The 24108-nt window shown below is 45.2% G+C and overlaps 1 protein-coding gene across 1 annotated transcript in view; it reads left to right on the top strand.

Moving 5' to 3' along the window:
- The first annotated feature begins 266 nt into the window (after nt 1-266).
- The window catches only part of LOC135511008 (regulating synaptic membrane exocytosis protein 3-like), a 66355-nt gene continuing 42513 nt past the window's right edge, over nt 267-24108 (top strand). The window contains exons 1-4 of the mRNA XM_064932440.1: nt 267-642; nt 4900-4971; nt 16106-16325; nt 17437-17448. Coding sequence (XP_064788512.1) covers nt 479-642; nt 4900-4971; nt 16106-16325; nt 17437-17448 — 468 coding nt within the window. The 5' untranslated portion in view covers nt 267-478. The remainder of the gene's footprint in view (nt 643-4899; nt 4972-16105; nt 16326-17436; nt 17449-24108) is intronic.

Here is a 24108-nt window from a genome sequence, read left to right as displayed (position 1 = left end):
CGCGCGCTTCAGGGGCTGCGGTCCCATTGACGGTTCTACATCTCCGTGACAGCAGCAGCATCAGCAGCAGAGCGCGGCAGTGGTGTAAAACAAGGAGCCCACCTAGCCAGCGTTCCAGACTGGGCAGCGGTAGAGAAACATCACTCTGCGTTGAACGAAGCTAGCTTCACCAGGGGGCCGAGTAGCCTATCATTCTCTGCCGGAGACATGGGCTCCCCGTAACTGGAGGTGGAGGGGAGAGGAGGGCGGGTGGGGGGTGGGGGGGAGAAGAGAAAAGAGCGAGAGAGAGGAAGAGAGAGAGAAAGAGAAAGGGCGACTAGGAACCGAAGAAGCACTCCCACCGTGGGTGCCTGCCACCATGGGAGCCTTGCATCACTTGCCCGAGCCGTTGCTTCGTCCATGGGCCATGTCGTGATCCGTGGGCACCGCCAGCGGGATTTCTGTCAGTGATCCTAGCCGCCAAAGAGAGGAGGAGAAGATGTCCGCCTCGGTGGGCCCTCCGGGCGGCGCGCGTCCACCCGTCGTGCCGGCGTCCATGCCCGAACCGGACCTGAGCCATCTGACGGAAGAGGAGAGGAAGATCATAATGGCCGTGCTAGCTCGACAGAAGGAGGAGGAGGAGAAGGAAGAGGCCATGTTAAAGTAAGGGAGATACTGGGGCTATTTCCGCTCTGGAGATGCTGGGGAGATGTTGTGCAGAGATGCTGCCATACTGCCGCTAGGCTACCAATAGGCTAACAAACCTATACACATCTGTCTATCTAACCTACTCATGGCACTAAGGTGCAGCATAGACTGTCGATGTGTGTAGTGATTCGCTGTAGTGAGTGTGTGTGTGTAGGTTATGTGTTTATCAGCATGTAGGCTATCCCTCGGTGTATCCTTGTTATATGGACTATGGTATCAGCGACTCTTGATTGTGATCATACAGAATGCCAGTGGACAGCTCCATGCATGTGAGACTGCCTACTTTAGTGTTCAATGGTCAGCTGCACTCCCCTAACATGAGATGGTAGCTCCTATATTGCCCCAGCTCCTCTCACGGCAAAGATAGTGTAGCATATTTCAGTCTCAATCATCTATAGCCTACATTTTAGCCTACTGAGTCAAGGATGACCTAACAAGATGTCCTAACATGAATTGAGAGTGTGTGTGTGAGAGAGAGGGGGGGGGCTTTTGAGTAAGAGTGTGTTGGGTCAGGGCCGTCACAGGTGTAATAGACGAAGAGGAGGAGACAGGGAGGGAGGGAGGGAGGGAGAGAGGGAGGGAGAGAGAGAGAGAGAGAGAGAGAGAGAGAGAGAGAGAGAGAGAGAGAGAGAGAGAGAGAGAGAGAAAAGGGGTGTGTCGTCCCTGAGACACACAGCAGCTTCACACTCCACTGTCTTTTAGTACCCGGACACAAATAAACGAATATCAAACTAATTTCTTCTCAACAGCTCCCATTTCCCCCAATGCAAGTATGTGTTCTGTCATATCCGAACAATTCTAAACCGCTGGCTATATAGGTTCTAAATAACCTATAGCCCAGGCTAGTATATTCCCAAGCACAGCTTCTGTATGCTACAGACAGGCTAACAGCAGGCTGCGATTGCACAGCATCATTCGACCGAGATTCTGTCATTTCTGCTTGTAAAATCAGTGAAACAGCATCTCTGCCCTAGCAGTGTGTTTCCAGTGCTTGAATTGGGCAGGAGCTCACGGAACAGAGTACCAGCACCTTAACTGTTCTACTGCTTGAGCTCCTGTTCTTCTTTTAGAATATTAGCTCAAAAGTATTGTTGAGCTACTGCACCTAAATATAAACAGTACCGGCATCCAAAATGAGTACGGGCACCAATTTGAGTTGAATTCAAGCACTGTGTGTTTCCATCCCATATCTCAACAGCTGTTTGCGTGTACGTTTGTTGCTTTGGTGACCGGGTGCGGTTGAGTATCAGCCCAATGTAGGCCAGCACCAGCACTCTCGCATCAGCCTACAGCAGCCCATCTTGACTGAAAGGCTACAGTAAACGCATGTAACCTAGTTTATGTGTTGTTTTATTACAGTGGATGATGGTCAAAAACAGCCTGTGCTATTTTAGTATTTTCACACAGAACGCAAGCCAGTGTGGAAGGAGCATGCATGTTGTATTTGTCACGACAACAATTCTGAGGTTTATCATCATGAGTTAAATTGAACCCCTTTCTCCACGGATAGTCTGACAAACTGCAGCGAGGTGATATGACGTCAGACCACAGTCACTGCTATCGCATAGTCTTATATAGAATGAATAACTAGGCTCCCATGAGAATCCCTTCTTCTCTGCTATTCACGTCTGTGTTCTATTTTTGGCTCCTTTTGCAGAGTGCTAGCCCTGCATTGAATCTGCAGATCCATTCATTGCATCTAAAGAAAGAACTGTCCAATGCACAAGTGGTCATGCATCATTTTCATAATTTTCATCATAGGCGCAAGACTATATTTCAGCTCTGCCTTATTGCTAGTCGGAGCACATAAGCTACTGTAGCATGTGTGTGTGTGTGTGTGTGTGTGTGTGTGTGTGTGTGTGTGTGTGTGTATGCATGCTTGCATGGTGTGCTGTGTGATCTAAATTGGGACCTATGCTACAGTAGGCTATGTGCCCACACTCTAGCGATAAGGCAACGCTGAAAACAGCCTCTTGTAAGTCTTACATCCACAGAACTCACCTACATGTTTATCCTATAGGATCGTTTACTCTAATCACAACATCAGCTCATGGTAGACCCAGGCTGGACTGATATGTCATCTAATCTAATTCTATGCTGTAAATCCGTTGGATGAACCCGCTAATGTGAGAAGCGCTGATGAAACCTGAAGAGAGCAGTGTGGCCACAGTAGCCGAGTACGAACACACACACACACGCACGCACGCACGCACGCACGCACACACATATGCTGGAATTCAATCCAACCCGCCATATCAATGTTTACACAGTGCTTTTGTATTCATACTACAGTAACTGCCTGTGCATGTGCAGTGTGGGTGTATGTTCTGTATGTGGAGATATTTTCCTGGATAGGTCACATAGTCAGGACAAAAACCTACTGGTTGTAAGAACACAGTGTGCTCCTCTGCTACTGTAACCTAAGAAGGAGGTTTTGCTTCTACATCAACCTTTTCACCCAATCGGTGTAATTGAAGTTGGGAGGTTTGAACAGCTATACTAGACAGTCAGACACCCATCTAATGACAGCTCAAACACAGCTCAAACACAATGTGTTTGAGCTGTCATTAGATGGGTGTCTGACTGTGAGTGGCTAACTAACATTGAGTGGCTGCTGCCAACACACTGACTCAACTCCAGCCACTTTAATAATGGGAATTGATGTCAAATATATCACTAGCCACTTTAAACAATGCTACTTAATATAATGTTTACATACCCTACATTATTTATCTCATATGTATACGTATATACTGTACTCTATATCATCTACTGCATCTTTATGTAATACATGTATCACTAGCCACTTTAAACTATGCCACTTTGTTTACATACTCATCTCATATGTATATACTGTACTCGATACCATCTGCTGCATCTTGTCTATGCCGCTCTGTACCATCACTCATTCATATGTCTTTATGTACATATTCTTTATCCCTTTACACTTGTGTGTATAAGGTAGTAGTTTTGGAATTGTTAGCTAGATTACTCGTTGGTTATTACTGCATTGTCGGAACTAGAAGCACAAGCATTTCGCTACACTCGCATTAACATCTGCTAACCATGTGTATGTGACAAATAAAATGTGATTTGATTTGATGGGTTGTTACAGATCTGTCACTCCTTTCAGTTTTAGACAGAACACATCATGTTGTGGGGTCTCTTCGTGTTTTCTCTGTGATCAAGATGATCAGAGGACCCATTGATGTGTATGTAACATTTATGGGAAAAATAATATATCCGATAGTCATTTTGAGATAAAAGTGAAAAACATACTTTTGTATAATAATTTTATCAGAGATTTGATTGTTTTCTAAGTCAAAGTTGTGTAGTTGATGAATCACGATTTGTAATTGATTATCTACCTAGCAACTACTTTTCTCTATTCTCATTAATCAGATGTTGGTTAATTGTTGAAGAAGAACAGGAAGTAGTGGAGTAGATGGTCACGTTCCCCTGCTCAGACGTTGCATTCATCAACCAATTGTTGTGTGCCACGTCATCAATTGTCAGATTTCTATAACATATGATGTGGTTAGCTAATACTTACGGTACCTATCCAGGCACTGTAGGATCTGGCATGTGTCAGCAACACCTGGGCAGAGGAACACGCCTGATGTATTTCATGTTTATTTCTTTTACCAGGTTAGTTGACTGAGAACACATTCTCATTTACAGCAACAGACTGGGGAATAGTTACAGGGGAGAGGAGGGGGGATGAAAGAGCCAATTGGAAGCTGGGGATGATTAGGTGGCCATGATGGTATGAGGGCCAAATTGGGAATTCAGCCAGGACACCGGGGTTAACACCCCTACTCTTACAATAAGTTCCATCGGGATCTTTTAGTGACCACAGAGAGTCACCCGTTTAACGTCCCATCTGAAAGACGGCACACTACACAGGGCAATGTCCCCAATCACTCCCTTGGGATCTTCTGCTCAGAGGTTCCATGCATCAACCAATTATCGCGTGCCACGTCATCGACTATGCAGTCGGCCACCAGATTGCTATAACATATCTGGTTAGCTGATATGTTAAATACTTATCCAGGCATTGTAAAATCTGGCAGGCGTCAGCAACTGTGTAAATGTCTAAATCGAGTCATATGTCCACCTTCTAAAAGAACCCTCAAAATGCACCATTGTTTACATTTTTAACATCATTTTCTGACAAAATTCCAACAACATTGTCCCTCTTGTGTGTTTCAGGGAGGAGAAGCCCATCCAAGCAAGAACTGTGAACCTGGTTGGGCAGAAGAAGCCACAGCAAAACGATGTCCGGTAAAAACCATTATACAACCATATTTTTCTGTCTGTTATTTCTTTTAATGTTCAGTTGGTTATTCTAACATAGTCTTGGGGCGGTCAGAAGACCTGGGTTCGAACCCAGTCTGTCACATTGGTGGCTAAAAGCTGGTTATGGGTCTTTGATGACAAGGTGGTTAAAAGGGAGTGAAATGTAACAGATGAGCTGGTGAACTTAACTATCTTCATGTAATGAGTAACCTTGCGTTAGACCAGAGGGATATACTACGATTGAAGCTTCAGTTAGCTTCATGTTCCAGCTCAATCTTCATCCATACTATGACGGGGAATATTACTCGTCCGCCTGCCGCTAACTCTAGCAGGCTTTTAACGGCGCATGCATGTCACCTGTGGCTAGTTGAATGCCAAACTCTTCATTGAGACCATGCTGAAACATCAATCTATGGGAGAGTCAGAACTCTTCATTGAAACAATGCTGAAACATCAATCTATGGGAGAGTCAGAACTCTTCATTGAAACAATGCTGAAACATCACTCTATGGGAGAGTCAGAACTCTTCATTGAAACAATGCTGAAACATCAATCTATGGGAGCTATGAAACAATACTGGAGAGTCAGAACTCTTCATTGAAACAATGCTGAAACATCACTCTAGGGGAGAGTCAGAACTCTTCATTGAAACAATGCTGAAACATCACTCTATGGGAGAGTCAGAACTCTTCATTGAAACAATGCTGAAACATCACTCTATGGGAGAGTCAGAACTCTTCATTGAAACAATGCTGAAACATCAATCTATGGGAGCGTCAGAACTAAACATCACTCTATGGGAGAGTCAGAACTGGCTGAAACATCAATCTATGGGAGCGTCAGAACTCTTCATTGAAACAATACTGAAACATCACTCTATGGGAGAGTCAGAACTCTTCATTGAAACAATGCTGAAACATCACTCTAGGGGAGAGTCAGAACTCTTCATTGAAACAATGCTGAAACATCACTCTATGGGAGAGTCAGAACTCTTCATTGAAACAATGCTGAAACATCACTCTATGGGAGAGTCAGAACTCTTCATTGAAACAATGCTGAAACATCACTCTATGGGAGAGTCAGAACTCTTCATTGAAACAATACTGAAACATCACTCTATGGGAGAGTCAGAACTCTTCATTGAAACAATGCTGAAACATCACTCTATGGGGGAGAGTCAGAACTCTTCATTGAAACAATGCTGAAACATCAATCTATGGGAGCAGAACTCAGTGTCGGGAGAGTCGAACTTTTTGAAACATTTGTGAACTCTTCATTGAAATCTAAACATCAATCTATGAAAGAAATCTAAATGAAAGAAAAGTTATCCTGCAAATTCAGCAGGCTAGTGTGTTGGAGTGCCGTGTTTATTTGATTACTTATCATTAATAGCGTCTTTGCTTTTCAATGAACAAGCATCTTTCCCCCCCCATTCCTATTGATAAAATAGTTGTATTTGTCATACACAAGTTTTACTGTGCGTAAAGTTTGAAATGCATTCTGTCATTACAAAATGTGTAATGTGCTAGGTATTTTAAAAATGAATATTATTTAATACACACAAAAAATGAAGGGGATGATGACGCAATCTTTTTGAGAGGGAGGGAATCTGATGTCATCTGTCCTCAACTCGTGACTCAGACAATTTTATTCAGAATAAATGTAGTAAGCCCTGAGTTAGCCTGCCCGGTAGCAGGTTAGATCTGAATGATTCGTTGCCATAGAAATGTACCTGGCTAAAAGGTGAGCCACTTTCGTGGTACCGGTTATCCCGAGTTGAACTCAGAGTTGACCACTGTTACCACGCTAACTCCTCAAACCACGTACGTAGTATAGGGCTTGGAAGACTCATGTTAGCTCCCAAGCTAATGTCAACCACAACATTACACAACCCAGTGAGAAGATGGACATCACCTGTTAATGAGCTCTTATGTGTTATTGAACCATCATTGAGTCTTTGACATGGGTTTGTGTTATGGATACGTGGTTAAGCGTGATGCCCCTAGCGGCTGGTCCAGGTTCAGATATTCTATATCCTCCTAATGGTCAGAAGGTTAGAATTTGGATTTGGGTAACCTGAGCCCAGATGTCTAGTAAGGGACGACTTCCTATCTCTTTGGCTCTGATGAGGAAAACAGCCAGTATTCACCCAGAGTGATAAGTATGTCATATTGAAGTACCGGTATGTCAACTATCAGTCCAGCATCTAAGTCCCCTTTGACTGAGGTGAGTTTGAGGATGCAGTTGAGAATGTGTGCGTCTGTGTGTAATGTATGTTTAGCCGTTCTTGGGAGAGGGAGCTGTGGTCAGTACTTTAGGCTTATGTCTGTAATGGAGATTGTGTCTGCAGCACAATGAACACGTTGTGTGTGTATATACTGTAGGTCATTATTTCTATGTGGTCGTGCACTTTGACATTTTGTGCGTGTGAGTGGTTGTGCATGTGAGTGTGTGTGTGTGCTTCATGTGTGTGTTTTGCGCAAGCATGCATGCGTGTGTGAGAGGTTGGATCAGAGAGCGGTGGGATTTAGGGGCAAATCAGCTGGATCACATCTGCTTCCCCGAGGAATCCCGGAATGTGGCCCAATTATGACATCATACCATGGAATCCCGGTCACTATTTCCGACACAAACGGAATGTCAGCAGGCTGGTCTGAACTTTATTTCTGGATTAAGATATGCTTATCATATCTGGCCATTTCTCAAATGACATCATATCCCCCACATAATGCATTTTTGACCTTAGCAACTTTCCCTGGTCAAAAGCGGTGAACTGTAAGTAGTTGTGTATCATTTGACATGCAGGCTATTATCTGTTTTTCTCTGATTCCAGATGAGCATAGATGTGGATCTGTGATATGAATTCAGGAAGCTCAAGTAATGGAAAGCATATTTGTGTAAAGGGTAGTGAAGTGAACTCAGAATGCATTAATGGTAGACCTACTCATCCTGTTGATAGAGGGAAAAGCTTCCATAACTCTCAGTACATTAAAGAGTTGACTCCTCAAAAGCCATGTCTTCCCCCTTTGCCCACAGAGCAAAATAGGCTATGTAAGACAACGTCTTAGAATTAGCATCACCTACCACCATGTAGCATTCTCACTAAAACTCATGTCAAACATTAACAAATTCTCTAACTTTACTCTGAGTGTACAAATCTGCTCTTTCCATGACATAGACTGACCAGGAGAATCCGGTTGAGAGCTATGATCCCTTATTGATGCCACTTGTTGAATCCACTTCCATCAGTGTAGATGAAGGGGAGGAGACAGTTTAAAGAAGGAGGCAACTCAGTATTAGGAAGGTAATTCCTAATATTTTATACACTCAAATCAAATTGTATTAGTCACATGCGCCGAATACAACAGTAGACCTTATAGTGAAATGCTTACTTACGAGCCCCTAACCAACAATGCAGTTTAAAAAAATACAAATAAGAAATAAAAGTAACAAGTAATTAAAGAGCAGCAGTAACATAACAATAGCGAGACTATATACAGGGGCGTACCAGTGCAGAGTCAATGTGTGGGGGCACCGGTTAGTTGAGGTAATATATACATGTAGGTAGAGTTATTAAAGTGACTATACATAGATGATAACAACAAAAGTAGCAGCAGTGTAAAAGGGGGGGGGGGCAATGCAATTAGTCTGGGTAGCCATTTGATTAGGTGTTCAGGAGTCTTATGGCTTGGGGGTAGAAGCTATTTAGAAGCCTCTTGGACCTACTGTAGACTTGGCGCTCTGGTACCGCTTTCCGTGCGGTAGCAGAGAGAACAGTCTATGACTAGGGTGGCTGGAGTCTTTGACAGTTTTTAGGGCCTTCCTCTGACACCACCTGGTATAGAGGTCCTGGATGGCAGGAAGCTTGGCCCCGGTGATGTACTGGGCCGTTCACACTACCCTCTGTAGTGCCTTGCGGTCGGAGGCTGAGCAGTTGCCATAACAGGCAGTGATGTAACCAGTCAGGATGCTCTTGATGGTGCAGCTGTAGAACCTTTTGAGGATCTGAGGACCCATGCCAAATCTTTTCAGTGGGGAATAGGTTTTGTTGTGCCCTCTTCACGACTGTCTTGGTGTGCTTGGACCAGTGTATATTTACCATACAGAGCTTACATTACTCTCCCCTCTACGACATGGATGTATCTATAAGGCCTAGCTTATGTCGCTAATATACCCCATTGAGCAGAGAGACCCCTGATAGGACTAGGATACTAGCCAATCACAGAGTGCAGGAAGTGACTTCCCGGCCAATCTCAAAACCTCAGGAAGGAACTGGAGTGTTACTGGGCCATTGCCATGGCGCCAGGGTCAGGAGACTGCTATCCAATCACATGTGTAGTTCCTGACTGCTTATTTCTATGTGTCTTCACAGGTGAAAGCATGGCTACTGTCCCGACAACTAGAGAAGCACAGTTAGCACACAGCTAACTCAACCCAACCTAGCATGACTTATGTACTGTATCTTTCTGTAACTACAGCATATTGTTCACTGTATGGTGTGAGGTTTGTGTGTGTGTGTGTGTGATTGTAGACGGTGTCCACCCTGTTAAAGGTAGAGCTCTATACGACTGTGCCAAGCCATATGGAGCTCTGTCTGGGGAGCACACTACCCACTTAGCTCTGCTGTTGGCTTTGGTGCTCTCTCCATCTGTCTTCCTCATCTTTTCTCCCCATCTATCTATTTCTAGCGGCCAATCTCTTTCGCTATATCGTCCTCTTTATCTCCCTCCCTCTGTCTTTTATCTGTATTCTCGACATCCTCAGGTATCTGGCTAATGACTGCGTGCAAGTGGGTGCTCATGGGTGCGAGCGCGCGTGTGCGTGTGTGTGTGTGCGTGTGTGCGTGACATTAGTGCTCTTTAAGCCTGTGACGGTGTGTAAGTAAGGTGTGTTCTTGACAGAGCGGAATGTCTTCTCAAGTGGACTGACTCCCCCTCTTTTCTCTCTCCATCCCTCACTCTCTCTTCCTCTGCTGGTAAATGTTATTGTCTTGGAGCTGCAGGCTTGTTGAAGTCCCACTCAGTAATGAGGATAGGCCCTCCAGACCAGTCTAAGACACGTGAACGCTCCTATTGAAGGAGAGAGTAATGTCACTCCATGTATCCAAGAGAGTTTGTGTAGCAGTCAACAATCAATACAGTGCATGTGACGTTGGTATGTTGTGAATCAGGGTTGGTGAATCAGTACTGGCGAAGTGAACCTACAGTACATAACCACCAAGAAGGGTACCCAGTATAGGGTTGGGGGAAGAGGGAGGCAGAGATGGAAGGGAAAGAGTGAGCGTGTGGTGGAGAGAAATGTGTGAGAGAGCAGCTGAGCTGAATAGAGCGAGAAAAGGAAGAGAGAGACACATTAAAAAGAATCAACAAAAAAACAGAGCACACTAGAATGCTATTTGGCCCTAAACAGAGAGTAAAGAGTGGTGGAATACCTGACCACTGTGACTGACCCAAACTTGAGGAAAGCTTTGACTATGTACAGACTCAGTGAGCATAGCCTTGCTATTGAGAAAGGCCGCCGTTGGCAGACTTGGCTCTCAAGAGAAGACAGGCTATGTGCACACTGCCCACAAAAGGAGGTGGAAACTGAGCTGCACTTCCTGACCATAGTAGAGAGACACATTTCCCTCAGATTACACAGATCCACAAAGCATTAAAAAACAAACCCTATTTTGATAAACTCATATCTATTGGGTGATATACCACAGGGTGCCATCAGAGCAGAAAGATTTGTGACCTTTTGCCACAAGAAAAGGTCAACCAGAAAGAACAAACACCATTGTAAATAAACTCAGCAAAAACAAAAAAAACTTTTTCAGGACCCTGTCTTTCAAAGATAATTCATAAACTCCCATAACTTGCAGGTGCCTTGGTGGAGAGTGGGTTAACATCTCACAGCAAGAACTGGCAAATCTGGTGCAGTCCCCGAGGAGGAGATGCACTGTAGTACTTAATGCAGCTGGTGGCCACAACAGATACTGACTGTTACTTTTGATTTTGACCCCTTTGTTCAGGAACACATTATTACATTTCTGTTAGTCACCTGTCTTCGGAACTTGTTCAGTTTATGTCTCAGTTGTTGAATCTTGTTATGTTCATACAAATATTGACACATGTTAAGTTTGCTGAAAATAAATGCAATTTGTATAAACGCAATGCAAACATATGTTTCCCATGCCAATAAAGCCCTTAAATTGAATTGAATTGAATATGGTTGTAAAAACACAGTGTACTCCTTTGCTATGGTAACCGAAAAATTCGGTTTTGCTTCTACATTCACCTTTTCACCCAATCGGTGTAATTGAAGTTGGGATGTTTGAAGGGGAAAATGTAACCATAGTTGAGGAGTGTGCACACCAGAGGAGAGGGGGCGAAGGAGAGAGAGGTGGAGGCGGGGATGAGGGAGAGAGCTGAAGAAAGAGATGGATGGTTGGAGAGGGGGAAGGTGACGCCATCCGGGCTACTCAGCATGGCGACAGATTTGCCGGAAGCAAAGGAGGGAGGGGGAAGTGCAGATCCTGCCAGGGAGAGAGAAAAACCTAAGAGAGTGAGAGACAGAAAGAGAGACTGTGGCTTACTGTGTGCCGCTGATTCCATATGGTGGGGAGGTGCCGTCCAGAGCGGGAAGAGACCAACCTGTCTAGCATAGGAACAGAGGAGAGTAAGTTAGTGGGCTAAACCAACTACCTTCCATAGACCAAAGTGTTATTCTGTCCTTTGATATAAAATAAGTTGTCATAAGCTTCAATCCCCTCCCACCTAAACCCACGACCACACACGTCTCTCCTTTATTCTAGCGCTACCGGGGACCAGTCACAAGGCTGGCACCTTTAACTGTTTTCCAATTGTGCAAATAGCAGGAGGAAGAAACTTGTTTATATAATTTTTAAAGCTTGTCTATTATAGGACTGGGAATTTACAGAAATCAATCAGGTGGATGACTCCTCCTGTTGAGAGAGAGAGAGATTCATTTCTAAATGGCTGTGAAGTGATTCTCTCTCGCTCTTCTTTGACACTCGCTCATTGTCTTTTGATTAATGTCCGCTTGCCTTTTGAATATCGATCTGAGATGAGAGGGTGAGTCATGAAGGGAACCCTTAGTCACTGCAGCTCTATCAGGTGGCGTGGGAGTGAGTTTATGAATGCTTATTGGTACAGATACAGAGTACCCATAGATCTCATGGCTCAGTCGGCTAGCAACACCAGCGTTGTGGGTTGGATTCCTGCATGGGGTACATACAGTATATTGGACATGTGTGTGTGACTGGTGGTGTGCAAAATCAAGCCCTTGCCCCTGCTCCATACCCACTCTATATAATAATATAGATTAGGTTCATATGTGACCGTTGGCCACCGAGCACACCTTCTATCCCTCGGGCTTGCCCACCAGGTCCATCTGGTTGGCTGATCAAGGGCGTGGTTATGCCAGTGTATTTAAGCAGAGCGCTTCCTTCCGTCTGAAGAATGTTTTTTTTTTTCTTTTGAAAGATTGGCGTGCTTTTGGAGGACAAGAGCAGGGACAGTGATAGCCCGAATGCAAAGAGTCTTAAAGATGTCTTTTGTAAGAATGGTGTATGTAACAGCGCCAGTAAACATTTTACTGAGTTCCGCTCTCCTCCTTGGGCACACCAACCTGAGTGAGTGCAAATTGGGGTTTATTCTCCACAAAATATTCAACTATTTAATAATTGAAGTTTACAACATAGTCAGTTTCTTTCAATGGTCTCTGTTGAAAAAAATGCACAATGATACATTTCCAGGTTAAGCGCACACAATTTCCATAGCAATCACATCTAAATTCTCCCAAGTGTCCTATGTTGAAGTTTACATAATCAAATCCATTTCACACATAAAATAATCAGCAGGCCCACTGCACTCACTCAGGCTGGTGTGCCCAAGGAGGAGGAGAGAGGAACTCAGTATAACATTTACCGGCGCTGTTACACACACACACACACACACACACACACACACACACACACACACACACACACACACACACACACACACACACACACACACACACACACACACACACACACACTATACTATAGTTACAAAATATTTGGGCTATCACTGGCCCCACTCTCGTCCTCCAAAGGCACGCCAACCTTCCGAATAACAAAACAATCTCCCAAATGGAAGGAAGCGCTCTGCTTAAATACACTGGCACAACCCTGCCCTTGATTAGCCAACCAGACGCACCTGGTGGGCAAGACAAAGGGCTAAAAGGCACATTAGTGGCCGCCGGTCACATATTAACTCAAAGTCGCTTTGAATAAAAGCATCTGATGAATGACTATATTATTATTTAGAGTGGTTATAAGGAGTGTCTAGGGATAAGGGCTTGGGCTCGGGTTTTGTATTCAGCACTAAATACGCTTACAGTCCCCCTCAGTGAGAAACTATAACCGGAAACTTCTCCCAGCTGGTAACATGAGATTCCATTGCCCAGAATCCATTGCAATGGTGCCAGGAAATGCTCATATATCCCCATTCTCCTATGGAGTGTGAAGGAATTTAGGGAGTGAGGTTCACTCCTCAGTCCTGAAACAGCACCTATCCTCTTCCACCTAGAGCACCCGTCACACCCATTCCACGGAGGGCTGAGTGGCTGCGGGCGATCGCTCCTCCCTTGTACTTGGTTGATGAATGAAGGTCATTAATTCGTAAGGAACACCTCTCAACTAGTCTAGGTCTTAATTGAAAGGAAAAAACAAAAACCAGCAGACACTAGGCCCTCCATTGAATGAGTGTGACACCCCTGGCCTATAGAGACATCGTGTAGATCAGAATAAATCAGAATGTGTATAAACCTTTTACACATTGATGTGTATAAACATTAGCTTGGCATTGTCCTTTGATTGACTTGGTACTAAGACTTTTCATCATATTGCACACGTGTGATGGGCTGTTTTTAGACTCAAGACACTGCCGTTATTGAGGACTTTAACATGAGCCATTGAGCAGCACAGCTCTATCATACGGGTGTCAGACAGATTAGAGACCAACCACACAGACCCATTGCTCCTCTGGGACATTGTGTGTGTGTGTGTGTGTGTGTGTGTGTGTGTGTGCTGGAGGATTTACAGCCAGCGCTTTATATGGGGACCAGGGCCATCCTGCCAGGGCTTGATGAATGGAGAACGGCGTGTGTGTCCGCAGGACGTTTGTCCTTGTTAGGTGACGCCACGCACCGTGGCTGAGACACGGCTGGCTTTTCATGTCATCTAGAGGACTCCTTTGACTCCTTCCCACTCGATTGGAGAGGACTGGGGAAATGATCGCTCTCCAATGCTCTGGATGAATAGCCACACCATTCACTGCTTGAGGTAGCAAGGTAGAGGCCCTAACATGATCAGACCCAATCGAAACCTCTAATCTCAGTATGCCTGTAAATCTGTGTGTATTTATGGGTCTGCATTCCGTATTGTACAGTAGGCTTTGTTGTTGCTACTGTTGTCCTTGACTCTCAGCAAGCTTGTTAGTGCTGCATGGCGTAATTACTCCAGCAATTACTATATGGGACACTTCATGCTAATGTTGTTTTCCCAGAGTGAATTGTTGGCCCTATTTGGACTTGGACAAATGTGGATTTCACAAAGGGTTTATTTATATTGGGCTCCCGAGTGGCGCAGTGGTCTAAGGCACTGCATCTCAGTTCAAGAGACATCACTACAGTCCTTGGTTTGAATCCAAGCTGTATCACATCCAGCTTTGATTGGGAGTCCCATATGGCGGCGCCCAATTGGCCCAGCATTGTCCGGGTTTGGCCGGGGTAGGCCATCATTGTAAATAAGAATTTGTTATTAACTGACTTGCCTAGTTAAATACAGGTAAAAAAAAATGAGAGAAAGTTGAATGGTGTGATTTGAAGGGAAGTGTGTGTTTGTGCTGGTAGAAGTAAAGCTTTTGGGCTCACTTTGGTTTAACCTTGTTTCTCATTCATGAATCTCAGTGTTTTCTAGCTTTTCTTAATGAGCGCCTGTCTGACAGTCTCCCCTGAATCTTGAAAGCTGAGTGCTCTCTCAGATCTCCTCATAAATACATATTTCTCTCTATTTATCTCTCTTCCTCTCTCTCTGTTTACCCATGAAGATGTTTTTCATTTACCCCTCAAAAAACATTCCACAACAGTGTTGCACAATCTAGTAGAGATTTAAGTTGAAAGTTTTCCCATCTGAGAGAGTTCGCCAGAGTAGTAGAGTCGGCTGCAGTCCAATAGTTGAAGATAGCTTCCTTCCCTCATCTTCTTCCCTTAATTGATTGGTGAAAGGAATGTTATGAATCCTTGCTCTCACCTATTGAACTGCGTTCGAGCGGTGGTTTCCTCAGAGGGGAGTAAGGAAGGATACATTTCTAAATTATTCAAACAGGACCCATGTATTTGAACGGGGCCTTTGACAGTTTGACTTAGTGAGAGTCATGGAGCTGAGGATATGAACCCTGAGGAGACCTAACAGCAGGTGACCCAGGTCTGACCTTTAGGGCCAATCGGTACCGGAGATGAGTCTGGGGGCGCTGACAGGAAGATGGGATGGGGAGTGTTTTTGTCTTTGTGTGTGTATGTGTGTATTTACAGGGATACGATACAGGGATGTCAGTGTTGGTGGGACAGTCCCGGGAGGAGGTTGTGTTTGTTTGTAGGTATGACAAGTGAACAGTTTGTTTTGTAACACCAGTAGCGTACTGAAGAATGTGGATTTATAGCGTAAGGCTATAAATGACATTTACTCCTGAGGTACTGACCTGTTGCACTCTCTACAACCACCGTGATTATTATTTGACCCCACTGATCATCTATGAACGTTTGAACATCTTGAAGAACGATCTGGCCTTAAGGGCCATGTACTCTTATTGTGCCACCCGGCACAGCCAGAAGAGGACTGGCCACCCCTCAAAGTTTGGTTCCTCTCTAGATTTCTTCCTAGGTTCTTGCCTTTCTAGGGAATTTTTGCCACTGTGCTCCTACATCTGCATTGCTTGCTGTTTCGGTGTTTTTGGCTGGGTTTCTGTACAGGTACTTTGTGACAACCCCTGATGTAAAAGGGGTTTTATAAATACATTTTGATTTGATTTGATTTAGCTAACGTACCTTTCCTTCCTTCCTGTTCTCTCAGAGGTATCCAGCAGCAGATGTCGAGCTACAGGGAGACGGTGCGGCGGGTGGGGGAGGAGACGCGCCGGCAGACCACCACGGGCCAGCACCGGGACGACGCTCCCACCTGTGGCATCTGCCACAAGACCAAGTTTGCTGACGGCTGTGGCAGCCTCTGCTCTTACTGCCAGACCAAGTTCTGCGCCCGTTGCGGAGGGAGGGTGTCCTTACGCACCAACAGTGTAAGAGAAACTAGTAGACACACACACAAATGCACACAAAAACGCCCCTGTTTACTCCACTTTCACTGACGGTGTGTAGTCTAAGCAGGGGCAAAGGTGTGTGTGTGTGTGTGTGTGTGTGTGTGTGTATTCTGCAGCAGTGCATGAACCAGGTGGAGGCTGGTAAAGGTTAATTGGGTATTAGACAGGGACTGGGGGCAGGGGGGGGTCTCTGTGTTCCACCCTGGGGGGTTAGGCCTGGGCTACAGACATGTTGGGGCAGGGGTGGCCCCATGCAGGAAGCCCACCCAGCCACCCACAGTGTGATATTTAATGATCAACCTCTCCCCCACACATACATATATGCATGCACTGAAAGACACACACACACACACACACACACACACACACACACACACACACACACACACACACACACACACACACACACACACACACACACACACACACACACACACACACACACACACTCACATTGGTTTTACTATACAAGTGGGGAACAAAACATTTATTACCATTAAAAATCCTATTTTCCTAACCCCTAACCTTTACCCCAAATCCCTAACCCTGATTCTAATACTAATTGTAAACATAACCCTAACCTAACTTTTTTTAACTTTTTTTTACTATCCTTGTGAGGACTTCTGGAACCCAAAACTCACTCACTCACTCACTCACTCACTCACTCACTCACTCACTCACACACACACACACACACACACACACACACACACACACACACACACACACACACACACACACACACACACACACACACACACACACACACACACACACACACACTTATTAAGTAGCCCTAACGAGCACAGTGTGGAGAGGCCAGTGGGTGTGAGAGAGGAACGATAGTTGTGGAGCGCTTTGAAACAGGGATGACCTACCTGTTGAGTCCCCCCGACCCACCACCTCAGTCCTGCGCTGCTGTTAAGGGCGTTTGTGTACCACCTCATTTTGATTCGTATGAAAACACTCTATCTTCAGAAGGTGTGTTCTCTCAAGCAGGTTTGGATGTGTCCTCATTTCACCTTGCCAATCTCTCCCTCCCATCTCTTTTTCTTTTCCTCTCTCATGCCAACGGGATGCTTTGCAACAGGAGGACAAAGTGGTGAGTTGTTTCTCTTCCTGTGAAGTCCTAGCAGTTCAGTGAACTTCATTTGCAACCAGAGCATTTGCAGCATTTTACCAGCATCATGTTCTGTCATAGGGGTCCAAGGTGTAAATTCAGGAATGTGACTCATCAAGACCTTGAAGGGATAGTGCGATATTTTGGCAGTCAAGCCCTTTTTCTACTTAGCCAGAGTCAAATGAATTAATGGATACCATAGTTATGTCTCTGTGTGCAGTTTGAAGTAAATTGCTAACTGGTGTTAGATGTAGATGCTAGATGTACCAATAGACATTCAGTCATTGCTGGGGGAAAAAGGGGCTTACTTGACAAAATCTTGCACTATTTCGTTAAGATATGTAGCCAACAAAAAGGTGTAACCTCCTCGAGTGTCGACCAACAGCACTCCACTAATGCTCACTAGACCACACAGTGTAACATTACATACCATTAGGTATTACTCCGGACATGTCTTTTACACCATACAGCACTCTTACAGTTATGTCCAGTTTCAAACCTTACACGCCCTTGGCCCCGTTCCTTCAGTGGAGCTGCCAAACCATTACTTTGTTGGTATTTGGCTCAGTGGTGCTTTGGCCTTCCAACAGTTCTTGAGAGTAGTGTAGACACTAGTATCCACCAACCCCCTACAGCACAGTACAAGAGCACTAACTCTAATGAGGCTTTGGCCTTCCAACAGTTCTTGAGAGTAGTGTAGACACTAGTATCCACCAACCCCTTACAGCACAGTACAACAGCACTGACTCTAATGAGGCTTTGGCCTTCCAACAGTTCTTGAGAGTAGTGTAGACACTAGTATCCACCAACCCCCTACAGCACAGTACAACAACTGACTCTAATGAGGCTTTGGCCTTCCAGCAGTTCTTGAGAGTACAACCACCAACCCCCCTACAGCACAGTACAACAGCACTCTCTAATGAGGCTTTGGCCTTCCAACAGTTCTTGAGAGTAGTGTAGACACTAGTATCCACCAACCCCCCTACAGCACAGTACAAGAGCACTGACTCTAATGAGGCTTTGGCCTTCCAACAGTTCTTGAGAGTAGTGTAGACACTAGTATCCACCAACCCCCCTACAGCACAGTACAACAGCACTGACTCTAATGAGGCTTTGGCCTTCCAACAGTTCTTGAGAGTAGTGTAGACACTGTATCCACCAACCCCTTACAGCACAGTACAACAGCACTGACTCTAATGAGGCTTTGGCCCAACAGTTCTTGAGAGTAGTGTAGACACCCACCAACCCCCTAGCACAGTACAAGAGCACTAACTCTAATGAGGCTTTGGCCTTCCAACAGTTCTTGAGAGTAGTGTAGACACTAGTATCCACCAACCCCCTACAGCACAGTACAACAGCACTGACTCTAATGAGGCTTTGGCCTTCCAACAGTTCTTGAGAGTAGTGTAGACACTAGTATCCACCAACCCCTTACAGCACAGTACAACAGCACTGACTCTAATGAGGCTTTGGCCTTCCAACAGTTCTTGAGAGTAGTGTAGACACTAGTATCCACCAACCCCCTACAGCACAGTACAACAGCACTGACTCTAATGAGGCTTTGGCCTTCCAACAGTTCTTGAGAGTGTAGACACTAGTATCCACCAACCCCTACAGCACAGTACAACACACTAGAGGCTTTGGCCTTCCATTCTTGAGAGTAGTGTAGACACTAGTATCAAACCCCCTACAGCACAGTACAACAGCACTGACTCTAATGAGGCTTTGGCCTTCCAACAGTTCTTGAGAGTAGTGTAGACACTAGTATCCACCAACCCCCTACAGCACAGTACAACAGCACTGACTCTAATGAGGCTTTGGCCTTCCAACAGTTCTTGAGAGTAGTGTAGACACTAGTATCCACCAACCCCTTACAGCACAGTACAACAGCACTACAATGAGGCTTTGGCCTTCCAACAGCACACTAGTATCCACCAACCCCTCAGCACAGTACAACAGCACTGACTCTAATGAGGCTTTGGCCTTCCAACAGTTCTTGAGAGTAGTGTAGACACTAGTATCCACCAACCCCTTACAGCACAGTACAACAGCACTGACTCTAATGAGGCTTTGGCCTTCCAACAGTTCTTGAGAGTAGTGTAGACACATCCACCAACCCCTTACAGCACAGTACAACAGCACTGACTCTAATGAGGCTTTGGCCTTCCAACAGTTCTTGAGAGTAGTGTAGACACTAGTATCCACCAACCCCTACAGCACAGTACTAGTATCCACCAACCCCTTACAGCACAGTACAACAGCACTGACTCTAATTTGGCCTTCCAACAGTTCTTGCACTTTTACAGCACAGTACAACTTCTAATGAGGCTTTGGCCTTCCAACAGTTCTTGAGAGTAGTGTAGACACTAGTATCCACCAACCCCCCTTACAGCACAGTACAACAGCACTGACTCTAATGAGGCTTTGCACAGTACCTTCCAACAGTTCTTGAGAGTAGTGTAGACACTAGTATCCACCAACCCCTTACAGCACAGTACAACAGCACTGACTCTAATGAGGCTTTGGCCTTCCAACAGTTCTTGAGAGTAGTGTAGACACTAGTATCCACCAAGCACAGTACAACAGCACTGACTCTACTTTGGCCTTCCAGTTCACAGTACAACAGCACAGTACAACAGCACTCTAATGAGGCTTTGGCCTTCCAACAGTTCTTGAGAGTAGTGTATCCACCAACCCCTTACAGACACTAGTATCCACAGTTCAACCCCTTACAGCACAGTACAACAGCACTGACTCTAATGAGGCTTTTCCAACAGTTCTTGAGAGTACAAGCCACCAACCCCTAAGCACAGTACAACAGCACTAACTCTAAAGAGGCTTTGGAAGTACAAGCTGTAACTGAGTAGCATGTGTAAGCCCTGTGTATGACCTGTGTAGCCCTATGCATTGACTACATAGCCTGGAGTATAGGTTGTGGGGACTCTGCATATTGTTTGTGTTGCCCCAATGTCTAACCCCCAGACGGGGTTTGAAAAAAGAGAAAGCTCCTACGTTGAGACTATGTATCCCCTATGTATGGCCTATGTATGCATGCAGTCACTGTTTATAGCTTGCGTAGTCTATATATGTTGTGGCTAATGAGAAGCAGTGGCCATTATCTACAGCAGGTGTCCCCAATTACATTCAGCCGAGGGCCGATTTTTCCTTGAGTGGAAGGTCAGTTGGCCGGAATTTAGTTCTACTTAATTCCTGGTGATTTTACAGTGTTTCATCTCCAACATTGAACATTCAAAAAATAAAAATACAAATACATTTGTCAGATCTACAATGATGGCGGATCTCATGGTGAAATCTGTGTTTGTGCGTAAGCCAAGTGTTTCTCACAGAAAACATTCTCCCCCTCCCTTCTCTTCCTCGTTCCCTCTCATTGTAACATCCTGGGCTGTTTTTAGAACGTAGTCACATCAGTGTTTGAGACCGTCTCAGGGTAGCGTTCAGTGTGTACACCAAGTGTCTCTCCCTGCAGCAGTTTGGCTGAGATACAGAAACACACATCCATGTGTCATCTCCTCGGAGCGCAACAGCACCTCATGATTGCTATTGATCTCAGTCTCTAGTCTCGCTCCACTCCGCCATTCATTCACTTCATTGAAATGTCTCATTGACTGGGACCTGAGGCGGAGCTACCCCTCGGGTTCCTCCTGTTGTGTCACACATATAGATACAAGCCATACGTACATGATCACATTTGATAAAGCCTACATTATATTGTATCAATTCAACCTGAAGGAACCAGTATATTTCGGCTCAATTGAAATGAACCCAAATTTCATCAATTAAATAAACAGATTGGCTGCAAAAGACTACTCATAGTTTCTCGGGGTACAAGTGGGTAAGGCTAGGATTTGGGTCAAACTGAACCTAGATCTGTCCAGGAGCCCCTCCATCCCTGTGGCCAGTACCAGGTGAGATTGAACCAACACACTGCAGCACAGAGACATCTAGTGGAGACAGGCAGAAGTACAGGAGACTTCCTGTCCTCTATGGCATTACAGTAGTACTTTCAAGTTTTATTAGTCAAATGTGCAGGATACACATGGTATACACCATTCAATTATGATTACTTATAGAAATGATTACTTACAGATTCCTTGGGCAATGCAACAAAAATAAGAAATACTAAAACGTAACAATATGAACATAAAGTAAATGGATCAGTGGAATAGAATAAACATGTCAGCATAAGTTTATCAATCAATCAAATGTATTTATAAAGCCATTCTTACATCAGCCGATGTCACTAAGTGCTGTACATAAATCCAGCATAAAACCCCAAACAGCAAGCAATGCAGATGTAGTTCCACTGGATGTCAGAAGGTGAATTCACCAATTTGTAAGTCGCTCTGGATAAGAGCGTCTGCTAAATGACTTAAATGTAAATGTAAATGTAGAAGCACGGTGGCTAGGAAAAACACCCTAGAAAGGCAGGAACCTAGGAAGAAACCTAGAGAGGAACCAGGCTCTGAGGGGTGGCCAGTCCTCTTCTGGCTGTGCCGGGTGGAGATTATAACAGAACATGGCCAAGATGTTCAAACTTTCATAGATGATCAGCAGGGTCAGATAATAATAATCACAGTGGTTGTAGAGGGTGCACCAGGTCAGCACCTCAGGAGTAGATGTCAGTTGGCTTTTCATAGCCGATCACTCAGAGTTTGAGACAGCAGGTGCGGTAGAGAGAGAGTCCAAAACAACAGGTCTGGGACAAGGTAGCACGTCCAGTGAACAGATCAGGGTTCCATAGCCGCAGGCAGATAAGTTGAAACTGGAGCAGCAGCACGGCCAGGTGGACTGGGGACAGCAAGGAGTCATCCGGCCAGGTAGTCCTGAGGCATGGTCCTAGGGCGCAGGTCCTCCTCCTCCGAGAGAGATAAGACAGGAGAAATACTTCAGATATAACAGACTGACCCTAGCCCCCCGACTCATAAACTATTGCAGCATAAATACTGGAGGCTGAGACCGCTGTATTATAAGTATAATACAGGAAGGCCCAATTTATGATCCAATATTTACACATGTATTAGGGAAGGGGGATTGGGGGGCAAGTGTTTAAATTGTGAATTAATAATAATAGTAAATAAGTCTTGTAACAGCAGCTGTGATGTGTGTGTGTGTGTGTGTGTGTGTGTGTGTGTGTGTGTGTGTGTGTGTGTGTGTGCATCCTTGGGGAGAGTGTGTGAATGTGTGAGGGCACATTAAAAAATAAACACACTCCAAGTGCGAGTGAGACCAGTCCCAGCCGCACAGACACACATGCACACACTCACACACACGTACACACGCACATTCATAGATCATCCGGTTTAATTCACAGAAGAACCTGTATTGGGAGGGGGAGCAAGCCTAAACTTGTCCTGGGTATCGACCCACTGATGCCTTGTCAGAGGGAAACCTATGTCTGGCCCAACACACACACACACACACACACACACACACACACACACACACACACACACACACACACACACAGAGGTAGGCTTTTGCAACATCAGCAGAGACCCAAAGTAAATTATTTACACTATTGATCCGGTGTTTAACAGTCGATATGGCCCACGTGTGTGTGTGTGTGTGTGTGTGTGTGTGTGTGTGTGTGTGTGTGTGTGTGTGTGTGTGTGTGTGTGTGTGTGTGTGTTTCTGCGTGGATGGGTCTGGGTGTGATAGAATTTGAGTGTTTGTTTACCATATGTACTGTCACTTAGTGTGTGTGTGTGATCGGTGGGGGGGGGGGGGGATTCTGGGTGTGCAGCCCCAATGGACACTCATCTCCTTTGTGGCACTCTTTCATCCTTCCCTAGGATTTATAGCCCGCTGAATTATGCTTAGTGCATTGCTTGTTGCCGCCTCCGTACGTCAAGCTGTCATTGTGAACGTGCCCTTGTCAGACCGCCCCCTTGCCCCTGGAGGAAAACCCCATCCATCTCACCTGTGAGGACACGCTGACAGCAGTGACTCACTACTCGTGGTCCTCGCCTGTTCCCTTCACACTAGTCAATGGAGACAAGATCATAGCCCATCACATTATAGCACAGTACATTGTATAGATAGTGCAGGGGCCGGCTGGGTAGGCTAGAGCAGGGTTTCTCAATTCAGACTGTACACATGTTTGTTCTAACCCAGCACTAACACACCCGATTCAACTATTCGAGTGCTTGGCGAGGAGTTGATAAATCAGGGGCATCCCGGTTTCCCACAGCCCCACCCAGAGGCTCTGATCACCTTTTGATTGGATGGTCATTAGCCAAATGATGTAGCTGGTAATTAGTGTGATAATGAGATAGTCACTGACCCTCCCCCCCCCCCCTGGGGAGGGGTCTGACACCCCTGTAGGAGGAAACCAGTCGGTCACCAGTCAGCCTTTTGACCTCTCAACCCCTATGAATCCAGTTATCCAGTGACTTTAGTCTTCTATCCTGAACTCTCCTCTTTAGGAAACCAGCCAGTATAATGGCTATAATCCTCTTCCACTACAATTAGAAATACTTTTAGCGCGATTTACTTGGAAAGAAAATAACCCACATGTTGACACCACATGATCATTCAAATACTGTCACAAATGCCAAACAATAAACACAAAACAGGCTCGTTTGGCTATTCCATTTCTTCTTGTATCTAGATGTCGTTGCT

The sequence above is a fragment of the Oncorhynchus masou genome, chromosome 23 (genome assembly GCF_036934945.1).
Source record: "Oncorhynchus masou masou isolate Uvic2021 chromosome 23, UVic_Omas_1.1, whole genome shotgun sequence".
NCBI lineage: Eukaryota > Metazoa > Chordata > Actinopteri > Salmoniformes > Salmonidae > Oncorhynchus > Oncorhynchus masou.
This window is presented reverse-complemented; position numbering and strand designations above follow the sequence as displayed.